Here is a 21,012-nt window from a genome sequence, read left to right as displayed (position 1 = left end):
ATTTATCTGATAAAGATCAGCTGATTTCTAATGTGTGAAAAGATGAGGTCGGATTGTAAAAGTAACAAGCATACGGTTCCAAATCGCCACATGCAAGATAGTTTAACAATATACATTATCTAGGGTTTGCACTTTTGTAGTAAAACATGCAAGAAACATTTGAAAACAAGTGATTATAATCTACCGATTATAAAGTCTGGGAAACGAAGTACTGGCTGTACAAAAGTGGCTTTTTTCGAGTACTATTTTCCTCCCTTGGCAAATCCATGCAAATTTTAACTTCATTAAAAAAATCTAGATCATGAAGACTTTGATTTTGAATTTTTTTTTTGAAATTCCTTTTTTTTCCCTTCAGTAAAACTGGCGTCACTTGACCTTGATCCTCATTTCTGATGATCCTTTGTCTCTATAAGTCCTGGTTCTAAAGTTATACAAGTTTTTATAATCAAGGTCAAAGTCACTGGAGATACTAATTTATAGGTCAATACACCCTTTTATCATTTCTAAAGATTCCATGTCTATAACTTCCGATTCTAAAGTTTTACCAGATTTATGTTCAAGATCAAGATAACTGGAGTCACACGACCTTGATACCAATTTGTAAATCCCATCTCTGAAGATCCCATCTCTTTATCAGACCTAGGTCTTTGGTAATACCAAGTTTATCATCTAATATCAGATGTCAAAGTCACTGGAGTCACTTGACCTTGATACTAGTTAAAAGATCTTACCATTCTCTTATAATTTCTGAAGATACAATGTCTCTATCAATTCCAGTTCTAAAATTATATGAACTTGTGTGCTTAAGGTCAGGGTCACTGGAGTCATTTGACCTTCATACTAATTTGTAGATCTCATCATCCTTTCTGAAGATCCCATATCTCTATCAGACCTGGTTCTTAAGTAATACCAATTTTATGTTCTAAGGTCAGAGGTCAAATTCACTGGTGTAACTTGACCGTGATACTAGTTTGAAGATCATGTCATCCTCTTGCCATTTTTGAAGATCACATATTGCTATTAGTCCCAGTTTTAGAGTTATACCAGTTTTTATGCTCATGGTCAGAGGTCAAGGTCACTGGACTCACTTGACCTTGATACTAATTTGTAGGCCCTGTCATTCCTTTTCTATTTCTGAAGACCCAAGGATTCCATTTATCATATTTGTCAAATCATATCTGTTGCATTTTGGAATCAACCCCCCCCCCCCCCCCCCCCCCCCACATGTACCCTAACCCCCCTTCATTCTGAAAACAAAAGCATTTCTGCACATCTAGTTGCATTGGCTTATCATATCCTTGAATACCTATTACTTTCATCAATTGGTTACGGAGAATGATGTCAGACATTTTTAGGTGCAAGAAAGAAGCGGAAGAAGAAGTGGAAGAATAACAAGAACTGAGCAAAAACAATAAGTCTCCAAACTTCGTTTGGGAAACTTAGTTACCTTTGATATCCTCCAAAGATGCTGGCACTGACCCACAATACATTGTACATTACCATACATGTATGGTTTAAAAAAAAGAAAGAAAAGTTGTCATAATGAAATTTATGTATTCTCTGAAAATGGGGGTCATCTAGACAGATGCACACCACGATGATGCACTAAAAATAATGCTTACATCATAATGCCAATACAATCAAATTGAAGAAATTAAAATACAAACATATTTTCTAAAAATCCCATGTAATTCAACATAAATATAAGTGTTTAATATTATCCCCCCACCCCATATAATTTATTACTTCAGCAAATGTCACTCTCATACAGTAATAAACATTGAATTCATCCATAGATGGATCTTCTCAGCACCACCAGCATAGGAATAGTTCCAATAACAAACTCTATGTATCCCAGCATGCTTAGTGAGAGTCCACATAATCATGTCCATGTATCCCAGCATGCTTAGTGAGAGTTCACATAATCTTGTCTATGTTTCCCAGCATGCTTAGTGAGAGTCCACATAAGCTTGTCTATGTATCCCAGCATGCTTAGTGAGAGTCCACATAAGCTTGTCTATGTATCCCAGCATGCTTAGTGAGAGTCCACATACTCTTGTCTATGTATCCCAGCATGCTTAGTGAGTATCCAAGCATGCTTAGTGAGAGTCCACATAATCTTGTGCTTTTTGTTTCACAGATGCCACAGTGGATTCATCGCCATGTTTTTCTTCAAAGTCCAAAAACTTCTTGAAAAAGAATTTCATTTTCTTCATTGCCATATTAAGGTTGATAACTCTTTCAAACAGCAACCTGTAAAGCATAAAATTAAGATGCTAAATCTTATTTACAAGAAATTTTCAGAGTTCCTTATCAAGTGATTCTGACAATTTACCTATCTGTGGCCTTGAAATCCAATATGAACCAAGGACTTCATGCAATGTATCACCCCTCAAGTTTTACAAAAACTAGGCAATAAATGGGAACCAACATACATATCAATGTACGAATGAATGGGCAATAAATGGGAACCAACATACATATCAATGTACGAATGAATGGGCAATAAATGGGAACCAACATACATATGGATGTACGAATGAATGGGCAATAAACGGAAACCAACATACATATGGATGTACAAATGAATGGGCAATAAATGGGAACCAACATGCATATCAATGTACAAATGAATGGGCAATAAATGGGAACCAACATGCATATCAATGTACGAATGAATGGGCAATAAATGGGAACCAACATACATATGGATGTACGAATGAATGGGCAATAAACGGAAACCAACATACATATGGATGTACAAATGAATGGGCAATAAATGGGAACCAACATACATATTAATGTACGAATGGGCAATAAATGGGAACCAACATACATATGGATGTACAAATGAATGGGCAATAAATGGGAACCAACATACATATGGATGTACGAATGAATGGGCAATAAATGGGAACCAACATACATATGGATGTACGAATGAATGGGCAATAAATGGGAACCAACATACATATCAATGTACGAATGAATGGGCAATAAATGGGAACCAACATACATATGGATGTACAAATGAATGGGCAATAAATGGGAACCAACATACATATGGATGTACAAATGAATGGGCAATAAATGGGAACCAACATACATATGAATGTACGAATGAATGGGCAATAAATGGGAACCAACATACATATCAATGTACGAATGAATGGGCAAGTTATAGTATCTTCCTGCAACTCTACTGAGCAAAAATAGTGAAATTTGGAAAATGTATAAGTTACCCATTACAGGTTTTACACTACTTGCACATTTTAAAGATTGATGTAGTTTTCACTAGGGATGATGAAATACAATGTTTTAGGGAATTCCCCATGTGCTTGTGCTCCTAGACTGTCCTGTAACCTATCTGATTATAGTACAAAACTTCAGAATAGTCTGAGGTTACTGCCACACCTGTACAACGCTCACCTGAACTGTTTAATACAATGAAGCATGGTTACAATTAATAAATGAAGTGGGTCCCCCCCCCCCCTTTCTCTGGGCTTGCAAAATATAGCAAAAATTAACTGCCTATGAAAAATGATACTTTTCTGTGGTTAATATTTACTGTAAATCATTGGGTTTTATTTTTTAATTCTATCACTATATACATGTACGAATATCTTTTTGCTTCTTTTAAATATGTTCACTGAATTCCAAGTATCCATCACCTGTCATTATTAGTTCATTTTCTTATGAATAGTTTGTGTAGAATAATCAATTTGATAAAAGGTATTTTTTTGTATTAGAGATTATAAAGCCACTAACACGAAGGGGAAAGAAATTCAGATCAAAATAAGTCGGCAATAAAATTATAGCAGAGATTATATTTACATAGATTAAAATATCTTAAATTTCCCCTTTGCACCTCATCAGTTTGACTGGTGGGTGTGTGGGCAGGACATTTTATTTTTAAGGTAACTTTATGCTTGCATTATTATCAAATAAAAGTATAGATAGCATATTTATTTGCATTTATTACAGTTAAAACTAATAAATTATTAAATAAAAATTATAGGTCATTGCACATTTTAAGATGTGAGACATACATAATTAGAATCAAATAATATATATCAATGTCAAAAAATTGCAATTTTTCTTGAACAGCATTATCAAAATTCCGCAAACACTGCTTATAATGATATAATAGTATTCATAACAATGCATGAAACTGTTTCTTTACAAAAATATACAAAAAGTGCAAAATAAAGAAAGGAAATCTAGTGCATAATGGACTTCATTGAGAAATCGATGAAAACTGAGTTATTGCCCTTGGATTCAATATTATTGATTATTCATATAACAGTCTTTCGAAATATATTATGTTTAACAAGATTTTTTACAACGATCAGAAAAGACTCAACAAAATTGAATATGTTCCTATCATACATAAATCTAAATAAATTGTTGAATTTGCAAAATCTTGAGACATCACATGAGGGTGGAATTACTTTTAGCAAAATGGTGATGTGACAGTCGAAATGCCAGTCAATTCTTAAAAGTTTTCTGATAGAGCATGCACACTAATAAGTCAAGTAGCACAAGAAGACATTTTAAGAAAAAGTTTCGTAAATGTACATGTTTTTTGCAATGAAATAAAAAAAAAAATTCTGGGTTAATGAAAAAAGAGAAACAAACAAAATTTTGATACAGTCCCAACGGGTCCCCAAATCACAGTAGAGACTACTTACCTGGCTCCTTCAATATCCCCCACTTTGACTACCATGTCCACATAGACTGACCATAAGTCTGTTCTCCTGGGGTAATTTACAAGGATATTCTCAAACATCGTCTTCCCTCTCTCAGCATCACCATTTTTAAACTCCATCTGTGCAAACTTGGCAATGGTGTCCACATCTACATACATCCATATTGTAAATCAGTTTAAAAGAGATATCACTGTTTATTTTACTGACGTTTATTTTACCACAAGGTGTTTATTCCAATAAAAATACCACATTGTTTTATTTTTTCCAATACAGATACCACATGGTGTTTATTTTAATACAGATACCACACTGAGTTTATTTTACTAGAGATACCACATTGTGTTTATATTATTAGATATACCACATTGTGTTTATTTTATTAGATCCCACAATGTGTTTATTTTACTAGGGATACCACATTGTGTTTATTTGACTAGAGATACCAAATTGTGTTCATTTCACTAGATACATAGGCGTAGCTTGGGTTCGAATATTACTGAGGCAGGGGGTCTGGGGGGCTGTGCCCCCCAGAAGCTATCGACATTTTAACAACGTAAAAGGTGTTTTTTTTACCGAGGCAGCTGCCTCGGTTGCGTCAATGGAAGCTACGCCACAGAGATACAACATTGTGTTTATTTTACTAGATACCACATTGTGTTTATGTTACTAGATACCACATTGTGTTTATGTTACTAGAGATACCACATTGAGTTTATTTTACTAGATACCACATTGTGTTTATGTTACTAGAGATACCACATTGTGTTTATGTTACTAGAGAAACCATATTGTGTTTATTTTATTAGAGATACCACATGGTGTTTATTTTACTAGAGGTACCACATTGTGTTTATGTTACTAGAGATACCACATTCTGTTTATGTTACTAGAGAAACCATATTGTGTTTATTTTACTAGAGATACCACATTGTGTTTATTTTACTAGAGATACCATATTGTGTTTATTTTACTAAGGATACCACATTGTGTTTATTTTATTAGATACCACATTGTGTTTATGTTACTAGAGATACCACATTGTGTTTATGTTACTAGAGGTACCACATTGTGTTTATCTTAATGGAGATACCACATTGTGTTTATGTTACTAGAGAAACCATATTGTGTTTATTTTACTAGAGATACCACATTGTGTTTATTTTACTAGATACCACATTGTGTTTATTTCAATGGAGATACCACATTGTGTTTATTTTACTAGAGATACCGCATTGTGTTTATTTTACTAGATACCACATTGTGTTTATCTTACTAGATACCACATTGTGTTTATCTTACTAGATACCACATTGTGTTTATTTTAATGGAGATACCACATTGTGTTTATTTTACTAGATACCACATTGTGTTTATCTTACTAGAGATACCACATTGTGTTTATTTCAATGGAGATACCACATTGTGTTTATTTTACTAGAGATACCACATTGTGTTTATTTTACTAGATACCACATTGTGTTTATTTTAATGGAGATACCACATTGTGTTCATTTTACTAGATACCACATTGTGTTTATTTTACTAGATACCACATTGTGTTTATGTTACTAGAGATACCACATTGTGTTTATTTTACTAGAGATACCACATGGAGATTATTTTACTAGAGATACCACATTGTGTTTATTTCAATGGAGATACCACATTGTGTTTATTTTACTAGAGGTACCACATTGTGTTTATTTTACTAGATACCACATTGAGTTTATTTCACTAGAGATACCACATTGTGTTTATGTTACTAGAGAAACCATATTGTGTTTATTTTACTAGAGAAACCATATTGTGTTTATTTTACTAGATACCACATTGTGTTTATGTTACTAGAGATACCACATTGTGTTTATTTTACTAGATACCACATTGAGTTTATTTTACTAGATACCACATTGTGTTTATGTTACTAGAGATACCACATTGTGTTTATTTTACTAGAGATACCACATTGTGTTTATTTTACTAGAGATACCACATGGAGTTTATTTTACTAGAGATACCACATGGAGTTTATTTTACTAGAGATACCATATTGTGTTTATGTTACTAGAGATACCACATTGTGTTTATTTTACTAGGGATACCACATTGTGTTTATCTTACTAGATACCACATTGAGTTTATTTAACTAGAGATACCATATTGTGTTTATTTTATTAGAGATACCACATTGTGTTTATTTTACTAAGGATACCACATTGTGTTTATTTTACTAGATACCACATTGTGTTTATTTCAATGGAGATACCACATTGTGTTTATTTTAATGGAGATACCACATTGTGTTTATGTTACTAGAGATACCACATTGTGTTTATGTTACTAGAGGTACCACATTGTGTTTATCTTAATGGAGATACCACATTGTGTTTATGTTACTAGAGATACCACATTGTGTTTATGTTACTAGAGAAACCATATTGTGTTTATTTTACTAGAGATACCACATTGTGTTTATTTTACTAGATACCACATTGTGTTTATTTCAATGGAGATACCACATTGTGTTTATTTTACTAGAGATACCGCATTGTGTTTATTTTACTAGATACCACATTGTGTTTATCTTACTAGATACCACATTGTGTTTATTTTAATGGAGATACCACATTGTGTTTATTTTACTAGATACCACATTGTGTTTATCTTACTAGAGATACCACATTGTGTTTATTTCAATGGAGATACCACATTGTGTTTATTTTACTAGAGATACCACATTGTGTTTATTTTACTAGATACCACATTGTGTTTATTTTAATGGAGATACCACATTGTGTTCATTTTACTAGATACCACATTGTGTTTATTTTACTAGATACCACATTGTGTTTATGTTACTAGAGATACCACATTGTGTTTATTTTACTAGAGATACCACATTGTGTTTATTTTACTAGAGATACCACATGGAGTTTATTTTACTAGAGATACCACATTGTGTTTATTTCAATGGAGATACCACATTGTGTTTATTTTACTAGAGGTACCACATTGTGTTTATTTTACTAGATACCACATTGAGTTTATTTCACTAGAGATACCACATTGTGTTTATGTTACTAGAGAAACCATATTGTGTTTATTTTACTAGAGATACCACATTGTGTTTATTTTACTAGATACCACATTGTGTTTATTTCAATGGAGATACCACATTGTGTTTATTTTAATGGAGATACCACATTGTGTTTATGTTACTAGAGATACCACATTGTGTTTATGTTACTAGAGGTACCACATTGTGTTTATCTTAATGGAGATACCACATTGTGTTTATGTTACTAGAGATACCACATGGAGTTTATTTTACTAGAGATACCATATTGTGTTTATGTTACTAGAGATACCACATTGTGTTTATTTTACTAGGGATACCACATTGTGTTTATCTTACTAGATACCACATTGAGTTTATTTTACTAGAGATACCATATTGTGTTTATTTTATTAGAGATACCACATTGTGTTTATTTTACTAAGGATACCACATTGTGTTTATTTTACTAGATACCACATTGTGTTTATGTTACTAGAGATACCACATTGTGTTTATGTTACTAGAGAAACCATATTGTGTTTATTTTACTAGAGATACCACATTGTGTTTATTTTACTAGATACCACATTGTGTTTATTTCAATGGAGATACCACATTGTGTTTATTTTACTAGAGATACCACATTGTGTTTATTTTACTAGATACCACATTGTGTTTATCTTACTAGATACCACATTGTGTTTATTTTAATGGAGATACCACATTGTGTTCATTTTACTAGATACCACATTGTGTTTATTTTACTAGATACCACATTGTGTTTATGTTACTAGAGATACCACATTGTGTTTATTTTACTAGAGATACCACATGGAGTTTATTTTACTAGAGATACCACATTGTGTTTATTTCAATGGAGATACCACATTGTGTTTATTTTACTAGAGGTACCACATTGTGTTTATTTTACTAGATACCACATTGAGTTTATTTTACTAGAGATACCACATTGTGTTTATGTTACTAGAGATACCATATTGTGTTTATTTTACTAGAGATACCACATGGAGTTTATTTTACTAGAGATACCACATGGAGTTTATTTTACTAGAGATACCATATTGTGTTTATGTTACTAGAGATACCACATTGTGTTTATTTTACTAGGGATACCACATTGTGTTTATCTTACTAGATACCACATGGAGTTTATTTTACTAGAGATACCATATTGTGTTTATTTTACTAAGGATACCACATTGTGTTTATTTTATTAGATACCACATTGTGTTTATTTTACTAGGGATACCACATTGTATTTATGTTACTAAGGATACCACATTGAGTTTATAGGAATCTGCAGTAGGTGGGTGCCCTATAGTGAACAGCCTGTGTGAGCATGTGTCTGTTTGTCAGTACAAACACTTCTCCTGACTTTATATGGCTATATCCCTTAAGCTAAATGAATTGAAAATTTACAAATGAAGGTATATCAGTGTGTTACAGATTAAGTTTGAGTTTGGGCATCCTTGACCTATTATTGATCAAGAGTTATGGAATTGAACTTAGGGCTATTCCAGAAATAAATACATGGAGGGGTCAGGAGGCACCTTTTGTATATACCAAGCACCCATAAAAAAAAATAAAAAATTACCCCATGACCCATCAAATTGATAAACTCATTTTACAATGACCCATCTAATTAAAAAAAAACTAACCAGACCCACCACAAAAATATTTTTAAAAATGAAAACGGTACAAATCTCGCGAGGTTTTCGGGACAAACATTCTAGTCAATGCCTGTGTGACATTGTATCACAGTAGTTCTGAAGAAACGATGTCACATCAACAATCAAAGGCATCTATGGCGGGAATGTTGGAAAGATTGGGAGTCCAAACGATGCTATTATCATGAAATGGGTATGGATATGTTTTTCCACGAATCGTTCATCTTCTAATGGAGCCCGCGCCCGGAGGCCTCTATATCACCATCACACTGACTGATAAATATAACGCATCGGTACCCTCGTATAAATCAACTAAGGTTTGCCTATTTTTATTAGAAAACGGAATACCTATTGGTTTCAAAATATTCCCAAAATCGATGCACTGTAAACTGTAATAATCTACAGAACAAAGTTCGCCGCCATCACGTCCAAAGGGACCCTACTAAACGCGCCTCTAATTTGAAGAGTGCCGTAATGGAAAGTTATGCGCTGCAAAGAGCGACAATTCGAATAGTTCTATGTTACTTCCGATTTCCGATTTCGAAAGCAGCATTTCGAAAGCACGTTTTCAATTTTCCCTCCGACGTTTTGTAACCAACACGACAAGAGCAACAATAAAAATATTCTGAAAACTCAACACCCACGTGGCACAAAATAAAACAATAGAAACTACCCACTACCCATAATAAATATTTTTTTAACAGTCCAACCACGGACCAAATAAAATATGAAAAAATACGACCACCCACACAAAAAAATATCATTTGCCGCCCGACCCCCCCCCCCCATTTGATCATTTCTGGAACAGCCCTTAGCAAATTACAGGGATTTGACAGTTTCCCTTACTTTTTAAAATTAAATTGTGGCTATCTCTGCAGCTCTGACCATGTGAACCCAAAACTGATAAGGGTATCTACTCCTTATAATGTACCAGTGTACCAAGTTTGATGTCTGTCAAGCAAAGGGTTATCAAGATATTGAGAGAACAGTATCTTTCTATGTCAAGAATGGATTGAACTTTGACCTTGGACCTCAAAATCAATAAGGGTCATCTACTCCTTAGGATGCATCAGTGTACAAATTTTGATGATGTCAAGCAAAGGGTTTTCAAGATATTAAATTAAAACACGAATAACTGTAGAAGCAACTAACAACCAAAACAAAATGGTGGCGCCCATATGGATCACAAAAATTTTCAGTGAACGTATGTAGAGATATCTCAATTCATTTGCTGATTTTCGCATTTTTTCTTTTACATATGTGTTACCTTTAGAGCCTTGCTTCGAGGACGGGACAAAGGCTCGTCCGAGCTTCGCTCGGTATAAAATGATCAATGCCAAATTCCTAATGAAATAATTCTCAAAAAAAATATGTGGATTTATATTGCACGCATGTTTACATACTCTAATTATTAAAGAATTGATCTAACAGCTGATTGCTTCTTTGGACCAAACACGAAAAGAAATGCTACTCACGATCCCTTTTCTCCAATGAGTTCAAACTTCTCTGGAGAAGTTTTCTAGCTGACTCCATTCGTCCATTTCTGAAGAAAAACTCCCCAAATCCCAGCCAGACGGATTTATTGGCACTGTGTTTTTTGACCATCTTGTTGTAGAGCTGCTCCGCCTCCTACAATACACACAAAGGGTGAGGTATCGTTTTCAGTTTAGCAAATCAAAACCTACTACAAGTGTATAAATCCCACTACATGCATCAGGCACTACTAGGAACTAGAACATGCATCTGGCACTACTAGGAACTAGAACATGCATCTGACACTACTAGGAACTAGAACTGTCCTTTCGGGACCAATACCCCCTGTGGGGCACACTATATAATGGATAAAAACAGACTTGCTCAGATCAAACCAGAAGTTGTCTAATCAAATGGTCAACTAGTATATTTTTTTAAAATTGAAAATGTTGCTTTAAGAAGAAATCAATTAAATATCAAAATATTTCCAGTAATGCTCAATATAAACACTATACAAATAAATAGGATTTTCAGAGAATTATTGTTTATTATCATTTCTCTTAATTTGGTACATGGTTTAAAAATTGGTAGAGTATGACCCCCCCCCCCCCCCCCCCAGAAAATGGATATAAAGAAAATGGAAATATTCATACATTCACTATAAATCTAAATGTAAGGTACATTAATGTTATTTTACTTTAATAAAAAAATGTATGCAAAAGGTTTGATTCAAACCTTTTAATTTTTTTTAAAAAATATTCTCCATACAAAGAGACATTTTTAAACAAAATAGAAATTAGAATAACTTTTTAATACTTTAAATATTCTAATTTAAAATAAGAAATGCATAACTTATTAAGTCTAAGAACAATGTAATGTTTTTACAACATTTAAATCAAATCTCTTCATGAATTTTAAAGATATACTCTTAGTTTAAAAAATGACAAAGTCCATAAGTAGAAAAAAGCCTGTAAACAGTCTTCACGAAAAACTTTGTGAAGCACAGGCCCTTCGGGCCTCCCAGTATAATAATTTTGCAAGCCGAACAATATTTTAATGGCCCAAAATGTTTTTTTCTAATTTGATTACTTGTCATTTGCAAGGCGTTGCATGCTGATTCTACACTATAGATACATGTATGTTCTACTGTAGGAAAATACATATCAAGATGATCATAGTTAGAGAACAACTGACATCAAAAGGATTATCTTATTTTATTTTTCAACATATTAATCTCGAAGATATGTACATCAGCAACTCATGTTCTACTTTGTTTTGTAAACACCACATAGAAAACATTTTGTTTTCTCCAGAATTAAATCTTAGCAAAGGCCCACCCTCGGTCCAATGGGGCATGAATTTTCGTTTCTCTTTATTTGGATCTGATGGTTGTGATTGCGAAATATGCTTGTGAGGTCTGGAATTTCATGGACACCAGCCCCCTCCCTACACGGACACTGGAAGTTAATGTAAATATATAGTATGTGTATATTTTATACATGCACATACTATATATTTACATTAACTTCCAGTGCCCTTGCCTCCCTATACTTCAGAAAAGGCAGCATGGTTGATCGTTTTTCGATGCGAATCCTGACAAAGTCTGAGTCAATCTCACGCTTTATTTGTAATATATACAAAACATCCAATAAAACATTTAAAGGCCCGCCGGACTCCTGGGTTAAATATTTTTAGAAGCCCGATCCCGATTTTACTGGCCTCGGGCATCGGGCCACCGCTTAACGTCGAAGACTTTGTAAATTGCAGAAAAATTGTCCAATCAATATGAAAATACCACGTGCACATCATCATATACAGTAAAACTCGAATATAGCGAACACGGATATAGCGAAATTACGGCTACAGCGAAGTGAAAATGATTTCCCCGGCAAATTCTTTATATATTCTATATAAAAATTCGCGTCTATAACGAACACGGATATAGCGAATTTACGGATATAACGAAGTAAATTCCTATTCCCCTTGAATTAAAAATGAACGTAAAAATCACCTTTTATAACGAATTTATTTTTTACTTTTTAAACTCTTTGTGATTTTTAACAATCGTTTTCCATTGACATAAAGGATCCACACTTATTACAAAATTTCTGTTTGTATATTTTCAAAAAAGGTTGTTAACGCAAAACAATACTTACACATACATTTAGGAAATATATTGTCGGTATTATTTACTATTCTCGTTAATTAAATTTGAAGTTTGATTGCATTTATTTATCTTACACTCCTTTATTTGTGTAAAGTAGCAAGTAAATGACAATTGCAATAGACTGTAATTGTATGTATTGCGCAAAATTTTGTTGACATTTCTCTCTCGACATGTTCTTGCATGACTTAATAATCCATCAAGATAAATTATCATATATAAATCAATGTGTATATTTCTTCTATAAAAATATTTCATCTCGAAAATATATAGGCTTCATTTCTCTTAAAGACGATACAAACGCAAGTATATCGTTTGCTGCTTTCTTATATAACTGGTATAAATGTAGAACAAATAAGTTTTATAATGAATTCGTTGTATTTGAATTATGAATTCGCTATAAACGTATAGCGAATTACGTTTATAGCGAATTTTTATAGAGGGTCCCCAGAAATTCGCTATATCAGAGTTTTACTGTAGTGAGTAATTAATGTACAAATTTTCAGAAAAATCCATGCACTAGTTTCTTAAAACTTGCATTGACAAAATCATGCTTACAGACAGGTAGATGAACAAAAATATACTCGACATCAATACCATGTATACAAAGTTTGATTATCATAGCTTTATCAGTACTTTATTATTGCCCATGAGAGTATGATCTTGACCTTTGAACTTAAAATATAACCAGGCTTTTCCCTCTCACCATGGGGAACATGTGTACCAGGTTTGATAATCCTAGCCTTGTAAGTATTCTTTTTATGCTCCCCACCATAGAAAGTGCTGACAGATTGACAGAGCGATTACTATGGGGCACCCACCATATAGTGGGCCTTAATTACAAACTAATAGTGTTTACAGCAACCACTATATCAGATATACATGTTCCTGTCCCTACCTCCAGTTTGCCTGACTTGATGTAGATTTTGACTAGCTGTTACCACTGAATTAGATATACATGTTCCTGTCCCTACCTCCAGTTTGCCTGACTTGATGTAGATTTTGACTAGCTGTTACCACTGAATTAGATATACATGTTCCTGTCCCTACCTCCAGTTTGCCTGACTTGATGTAGATGTTGACTAGCTGTTGGTAAACGTTCAGGGGTTCATTCTGTTGGACGGCTCTTTCCAGAACATTCTGTAGATGAGCAGGTGTCCCATACATATTCTCCAAGTTTAGATAGGCCACCCACACATTCAATCTCTCCTGTTCCTCTCTGTTTAATGATAGAACAGTCATTTCTGTATGCTGTAAATTTGATTTTATTTGTGAGGGTTTAATTTTCGCATAATTCCACAAGATGACAAAATATTAATTAATGTATATTGAGTTTTTTGTGATAAGTGTATTTTCTGTTTATCTTTATTACTATAGTAACAGTCACTCGGGAAAGTTCTTTATAAATGCTAGTATAGTGAAAACTGCCTAATCCAACACCTGCACAATCTGTTTCACTAGGTATTCTGACCTTTGTCTTCATTCTTAATGTTTTTACACTGTTTATTCCAACACTTCGTGTATTCTGACAAAATATTTGTTTCCCAGTGCATGTCAGATTAGACAGGTTTCACTATATCACAAAAAGCTTTCAGGATTTCTTGTTGCTGGATACCAAGAGCATAGAAGATGCTGTAGTAGCATTAATTTCCACTGACATTAAATTCTGCAATCCCCCCCCCCCCCTCAATTTTTATCAATTTTGTTGATGGAAAATTATCCTCAGTTCTTTTGAATACATACTACTTAATATCACTTGATTCCATGGTTTTGCTTTACCACATCAAAATGATTGCCCTTATTAATGGTATTTCTCTCAGAATTGCTTTTCTATACCTGAATGAGATGGTCTTGAGAGCTCTCTCAGCCACTGCCTGAGCCTTTTCTATCTCTGAGCCTTCTAGATGATGCGCCATGTATCGGATCCATACGAGGGAGCTGTCCGGCGACTGTAGCACCAGTCTGTCAAAATCCTCCACCTTCTCCGGCTGCATAATTCCCTCCAACTGTTTCTTCTCAAACTAAAACACGGCAAATCTTAAAAATGTACTATCTTCACAGATCCAAGATATTACACAACTGGCATTCCAGCTTTTCCTCATGTAGAAGCTTTAAGAATGGATCATAAAGGAGGCCCTTGCATGTTTAATCATACATGCATATAATACTGCAAAATGTTTGCAACACTTGGGTCACCATGAAAGGTAGGGGGCTCAAAACCTACCCTTGTCCCAGCGTAAATAACTTTGAATTCATCCCAATTTATTTTCTGACATGATTTTAAAGAGTAGTATTATTTTATCGATATTCATAGAAATACACAATTTCAATATTTTTAAAGTACACCCCACATATTACATGTACTGTATATTTTAGTCCTTTTGTAGCTGTACATTTTAAATTTGTTACAGCAGAAATGGTCCTGATCACACTGTCACTAACAATAGTTCTCAACATTGCTCATTAGTACCCAGGTTAGGAGTTTAAAAAAGTGTTGCTGACATTAAATTAAATTACCTCAAAGAGCATACTTTCTTCCCTTTTTATATCTTTCTTGCTTTTCTTGGGCTTCTGAAAAATTGAAAAGCATATCTTTTATACTCAGCTCCTGTCACACAAAATGATTCCTAGTACATTCATCTAAGTACCAAGCCTCTGTATTTCTCGGCATGACTGAGAATCAAGACAAGAAATGCTAAGCTGGCTATAAAGTTACAAACCTTAGACTCTTCTGTGTCCGATTCATCACTACTGTTTTCAGTTCTCTCTGTGGTTGGTATTGTCAGGTCTGCATCCCAGGAGAAGGCATGATCAATCTTAAGACTTGGAAGCTGTAACACACGTACATGTAAATACAGTATTCATTATAGCACTGATATCATAGTGAGTCGTCAGTTATATACCTCAAACTCAAGTCATATAATGACACCACAAAGCAGTACCATCCATACATCTCATTTTACACACTCAAATTAAAACATGTAAGGTAGATGTATAATTAAGAGATGAAATTTCATTATTGAAAATACATGAGAGTATGAACTGCAATGCTTTATGCCAACATACTAGAAAAGACTGTGTCAGTATTCTCTGTTTCTATTACAGACCTACCAGTTTAGTATAGATTTGTTCCTGAGAAAAATTTTCAACAGTTGATACAAAGGCGTTACTTTCTCGTTTGAATTTTCCCTTGTGTTCACTTTTGTTGCCATTTTTATGAGTAATTGGTCATGTCACAACTGTGTCTATGATGTCTGATTATCCTAGCCCTATTAGTACTATTTGTATCTTCTTTTCTTTTTTTTGCCAATAAAATTATCCATGTAAGTTTAACCTTGACTTTTGACACTGAAAAACGATAAGCTTGTTCCTCTTGTATACCAAATTTTATGATCCTCGCCTTATAAATACTGTTTTTAACTGACCCATGAGTTGCTGACAGCTGCATAGAGGGACAGACACAATGCAAAATACCATAATACGACCCATTTATAACTGGAAAATTTACATTTTATCAGGTTACCTATTATTTTCTTTATATACATGTACATGTAGATTATATCAAAATGCAGTATTAAGTCTTCCCCGGAAGACATGTGTCGCCTGCTAGTTCATTCTATATGTAATATATCACGTATAATGTTGAAAAAGTAAATTATTCAAATGGTTTTTGTCAGTTTAATACTCCTTTTAAAGGTTTTGAGAATTACTAAACATTCTTTAATGATAACTTAATTGAAATTGAAAGATGAGACATTATTATGCAATGGAATTTGTGGGAGAATCTGTTTGAAATTAAGACATTTATTAAATGTAGACTGAATGAAAACATATATTTGAAAATATGTATCAACCTGTTACTGTGCTCTTCAAGACAATGGTAATAACCATAAGTAATTATCTGTTGGGTTTACTGCTTAGTCTTGTTGTCTTTTTATATATCCAATTTACTGTTTCTCAAGAAAAATCATAAATAGTGCTGTTCTGAAATCACATATACTGTCCTTCAGTATGGGAATTACAAATACTGTCCTTTTGTACATAAAAATACTGTCCTTCAGTTAATCATAAAATAAAATCTTCAGCAAAAAATTTTTTTGCTGTAAAAAATTCTAAGTCCCGGCAAACAGGAAGTTGATAAGAGACAGATTCGAAAATGTCTTACACAATACAGTTGGCCACACTGATGCTCTGTGCCAAATATCAGGGAGTTGCCCCATGTGGTTCTTGAGAAAACTATGACAGAAATTTTTTTGCTGTAAAAAATTCTAAGTCCCGGCAAACAGGAAGTTGATAAGCGACAGATTCGAAAATGTCTTACACAATACAGTTGGCCACACTGATGCTCTGTGCCAAATATCAGGGAGTTGCCCCATGTGGTTCTTGAGAAAACTGTGACAGAAATCTTTTTGCTGTAAAAAATTCTAAGTCCCGGCAAACAGGAAGTTGATAAGCGACAGATTCGAAAATGTCTTACACAATACAGTTGGCCACAGTGATGCTCTGTGCCAAATATCATGGAGTTGCCCCATGTGGTTCTTGAGAAAACTGTGACAGAAATTTTTTGTGACAACGACGACGCCAGACGACGACGCAGGACGACGGATAGTGATCCCTATATGTCGCCACTGCGTGTAACGCAGGCGACACAACAATCATATTATTCACCTTTTCTCAACAGCTTTCTTGGAAAATTGCCTTTTATATATTATTTTATAGGCTAGAAAACGGTCATTATAAAAAAAGAAATCGGACAGATGTGCCACATGATACCACTCGTCTATGACTGGCAAATAAAAGTGGAAACAAATACAAGAAAGATGGCGTACATTTACTATACACCATCAATATATTTATATATATATACACCATTAAAAGTTACCTAGATTGTAGGTGAAAGCCTCAAATTTAGGAGACAGTCAACGTCTTTTCTGAAGACAATTCACCTTAACAACACAGTCAGCACTAGATGATCTTGGACTAGCACTTCCCAAGTTACATCAACTAATGCTTGAATACAGAGCTGCATAGGAAACGACTCAATACCATTTTTCCACTAATTTGTTTTAACATCAACCTCTGAGATCATCACTTATTTCATTTACCTCAGTTTGACCGCGTGGACCCTCAGTTATTTTCCTTGGCAAATCTTCAGTTTGATTTTTATTTCTATCAGCACATTTTTTCTTTCTCTTTAGAGTTGATTGTTTTTTCGAGCATTCTGCATTTTTCGAGACCTCAACAGTTTCACCAGCACTACTGTGTGAATTTTCTTCCGTTTTCCGTTTTTTAGAATCCTCACTATTCACAGATTCAACACTCAGCTGTCTCTTTATCATCCTAACGTTTTCTCTCTTTTGATGTGAGAGAAATTTCAACTGAACTATGTTGGCTTCCAAGCTAGAAAATAAGGAAACATTAATGAAATCAAGGAATTCTGGTAAATAACATAGATACATGTACATGTATGTCTTTATACCCGAATAAAATCTTTCTAGTATCATTGTACAAAGAACTTCAAATTGAATGTTTGAAAATTCATTTCATATACATGTACATGTATTTTTTTTAAAACACATGTTTCTCTAATAACAGTACAGTATGACTTTTCATAGACTCCCTTAGGCAATATTTAAGCTTGTACTTTTTCCAAGAAAGCAAAAAAGTTCATTTACCCTATCACCTCTGCAGATATCACTATTTTGCCATGAAACAAAAGCCTTTTGGTTTTCCTGTCAATGTGTGAAAAGTCAGCTCCTTCCATCTTCCCGAACAGATCTCTGCCTATCCTAAAAATATCAACACAGCCGAATTAAATCAGAAAATGGCGAAATTCTGATATATCATCGTTTCTGTCTGTCTCACCACCGTCAGCAACAGACTGCACTGTCAGCAACAGATTGCACTGTCAGCAACAGACTGCACCATCAGCAACAGACTGCACCATCAGCAACAGACTGCACTGTCAGCAACAGACTGCACCATCAGCAACAGACTGCACTGTCAGCAGAATAGAGAGCCGAGCTGACACCTAATACCAGGACTACAGAAACGTGAATTCATACACATCTCATACAAATAAATACATGCAAACACAAGAGGCTCACAGGCCTTATTGGTCACCTGAGTTTTAGTTAAAAGTACCACTAGTACCAAGGACTGTGAAATATATAATAATTTTCCTGTTCTGCATGTCTAAGCAAAATTCTAATATTCAGCAGCAGTGTAAAATAAGGCATGTTCTTACAACATAAATGCCCCTGAAAGTGACCAAAATGATGAAAGACTTTACACAATATATGTTATATTAATTATATGATTTTTTGACCCCTCTTACAGTCAGATTTCTGAGGTAGACCAAAGCTGACATGGGATGAGATAGTAAAACAAGACCTAGAGTCTACAGGATTGGATAGGATCAATCCATTGGATTGCCAAGTATGGAAAAACAAACTTTGACCTCGACAGGACAGCCAGGCCTCATCCTTGCAAAAAGGATTAATTTGGCCTGGATAATCAAAATGGATGATGATGACCTCATGAAAATGTGCATTTAATGATGTTTGACCTTGAACTGTGACCTAAAATATTGGTACCAAGCCACCATGTTAATACCAGTATCTAATTAATTTGATGTTTCGTTGTTGTTTCATTGTTTATACAGTCGACACATGCAATTTTAATCAGGTATGAAATAGTCTTATTCAGATTTTTCATATATATGTAGCATATTTCCTATATGTCAAATAGTAAATTTAGGTTTGATAGCTATAATTATAATAACAACAAAAGAAAATTTAGAACTCAATCATTTGCAACATACTGTTTGCCTAGTAGTTTGTATGCAGTTCAAAAGGCATTCTTAAAACACTCAGCTAACTTATATCTAAGAGCTGGTATTCTTAAACACTCATCTCACTAGGAGCTCTGAGCTGGTATTCTTAAAACACTCATCTCACTAGGAGCCCTGAGCTGGTATTCTTAAAACACTCACCTCACTAGGAGCCCTGAGCTGGTATTCTGAAACACTCACCTCACTAGGAGCTCTGAGCTGGTATTCTTAAAACACTCATCTCACTAGGAGCTCTGAGCTGGTATTCTTAAAACACTCATCTCACTAGGAGCTCTGAGCTGGTATTCTTATAATGCTCACCTCACTAGGAGCCCTGAGCTGGTATTCTTAAACACTCACCTCACTAGGAGCTATGAGCTGGTATTCTTAAACACTCATCTCACTAGGAGCTCTGAGCTGGTATTCTTAAAACACTCATCTCACTAGGAGCTCTGAGCTGGTATTCTTATAATGCTCACCTCACTAGGAGCCCTGAGCTGGTATTCTTAAACACTCATCTCACTAGGAGCCCTGAGCTGGTATTCTTAAACACTCATCTCACTAGGAGCTCTGAGCTGGTATTCTTAAAACACTCACCTCACTAGGAGCTCTGAGTTGGTATTCTTAAAACACTCACCTCACTAGGAGCCCTGAGCTGGTATTCTTAAAACACTCACCTCACTAGGAGCTCTGAGCTGGTATTCTTAAAACACTCATCTCACTAGGAGCTCTGAGCTGATATTCTTAAAACACTCATCTCACTAGGAGCTCTGAGCTGATATTCTTAAAACACTCATCTCACTAGGAGCTCTGAGCTGGTATTCTTAAACACTCACCTCACTAGGAGCTCTGAGCTGGCCTTTTTAACAATATATCCTCTAACCACTTGTCCAACTTTTAAGGACTTCACTCCTACAATTTCTGGGTCTTTGACATCTGACTTATCACTGGTCAACCTGAGAAATTTGTGATTATATTAGTAAGTACAAGACATTGTTCAAAATCACCATTCCACAACAATAAAACTGATTCCTGAACAATGCTGTTTATCAATGACTTACTTCAAACTTCCTAAACTCATTTACATA

The 21,012-nt window shown here is 34.4% G+C and overlaps 1 protein-coding gene across 1 annotated transcript in view; it reads right to left on the bottom strand.

The window, feature by feature from the left end:
• Positions 1-1,534: 1,534 nt before the first annotated feature.
• LOC125658789 (protein RRP5 homolog) overlaps positions 1,535-21,012 on the bottom strand; it is a 41,902-nt gene continuing 22,424 nt past the window's right edge. The window contains exons 28-37 of the mRNA XM_048890207.2: positions 20,761-20,880; positions 18,768-18,881; positions 18,198-18,492; positions 15,813-15,923; positions 15,610-15,663; positions 14,929-15,113; positions 14,143-14,311; positions 10,931-11,084; positions 4,692-4,857; positions 1,535-2,253 (exon numbers count right to left, since the gene is read on the bottom strand). Coding sequence (XP_048746164.2) covers positions 2,100-2,253; positions 4,692-4,857; positions 10,931-11,084; positions 14,143-14,311; positions 14,929-15,113; positions 15,610-15,663; positions 15,813-15,923; positions 18,198-18,492; positions 18,768-18,881; positions 20,761-20,880 — 1,522 coding nt within the window. The 3' untranslated portion in view covers positions 1,535-2,099. The remainder of the gene's footprint in view (positions 2,254-4,691; positions 4,858-10,930; positions 11,085-14,142; positions 14,312-14,928; positions 15,114-15,609; positions 15,664-15,812; positions 15,924-18,197; positions 18,493-18,767; positions 18,882-20,760; positions 20,881-21,012) is intronic.

The sequence above is a fragment of the Ostrea edulis genome, chromosome 9 (genome assembly GCF_947568905.1).
Source record: "Ostrea edulis chromosome 9, xbOstEdul1.1, whole genome shotgun sequence".
Lineage (NCBI taxonomy): Eukaryota > Metazoa > Mollusca > Bivalvia > Ostreida > Ostreidae > Ostrea > Ostrea edulis.
The sequence above is the reverse complement of the archived record's forward strand: the minus strand, read 5'-3'. Positions and strand labels throughout refer to the sequence as shown.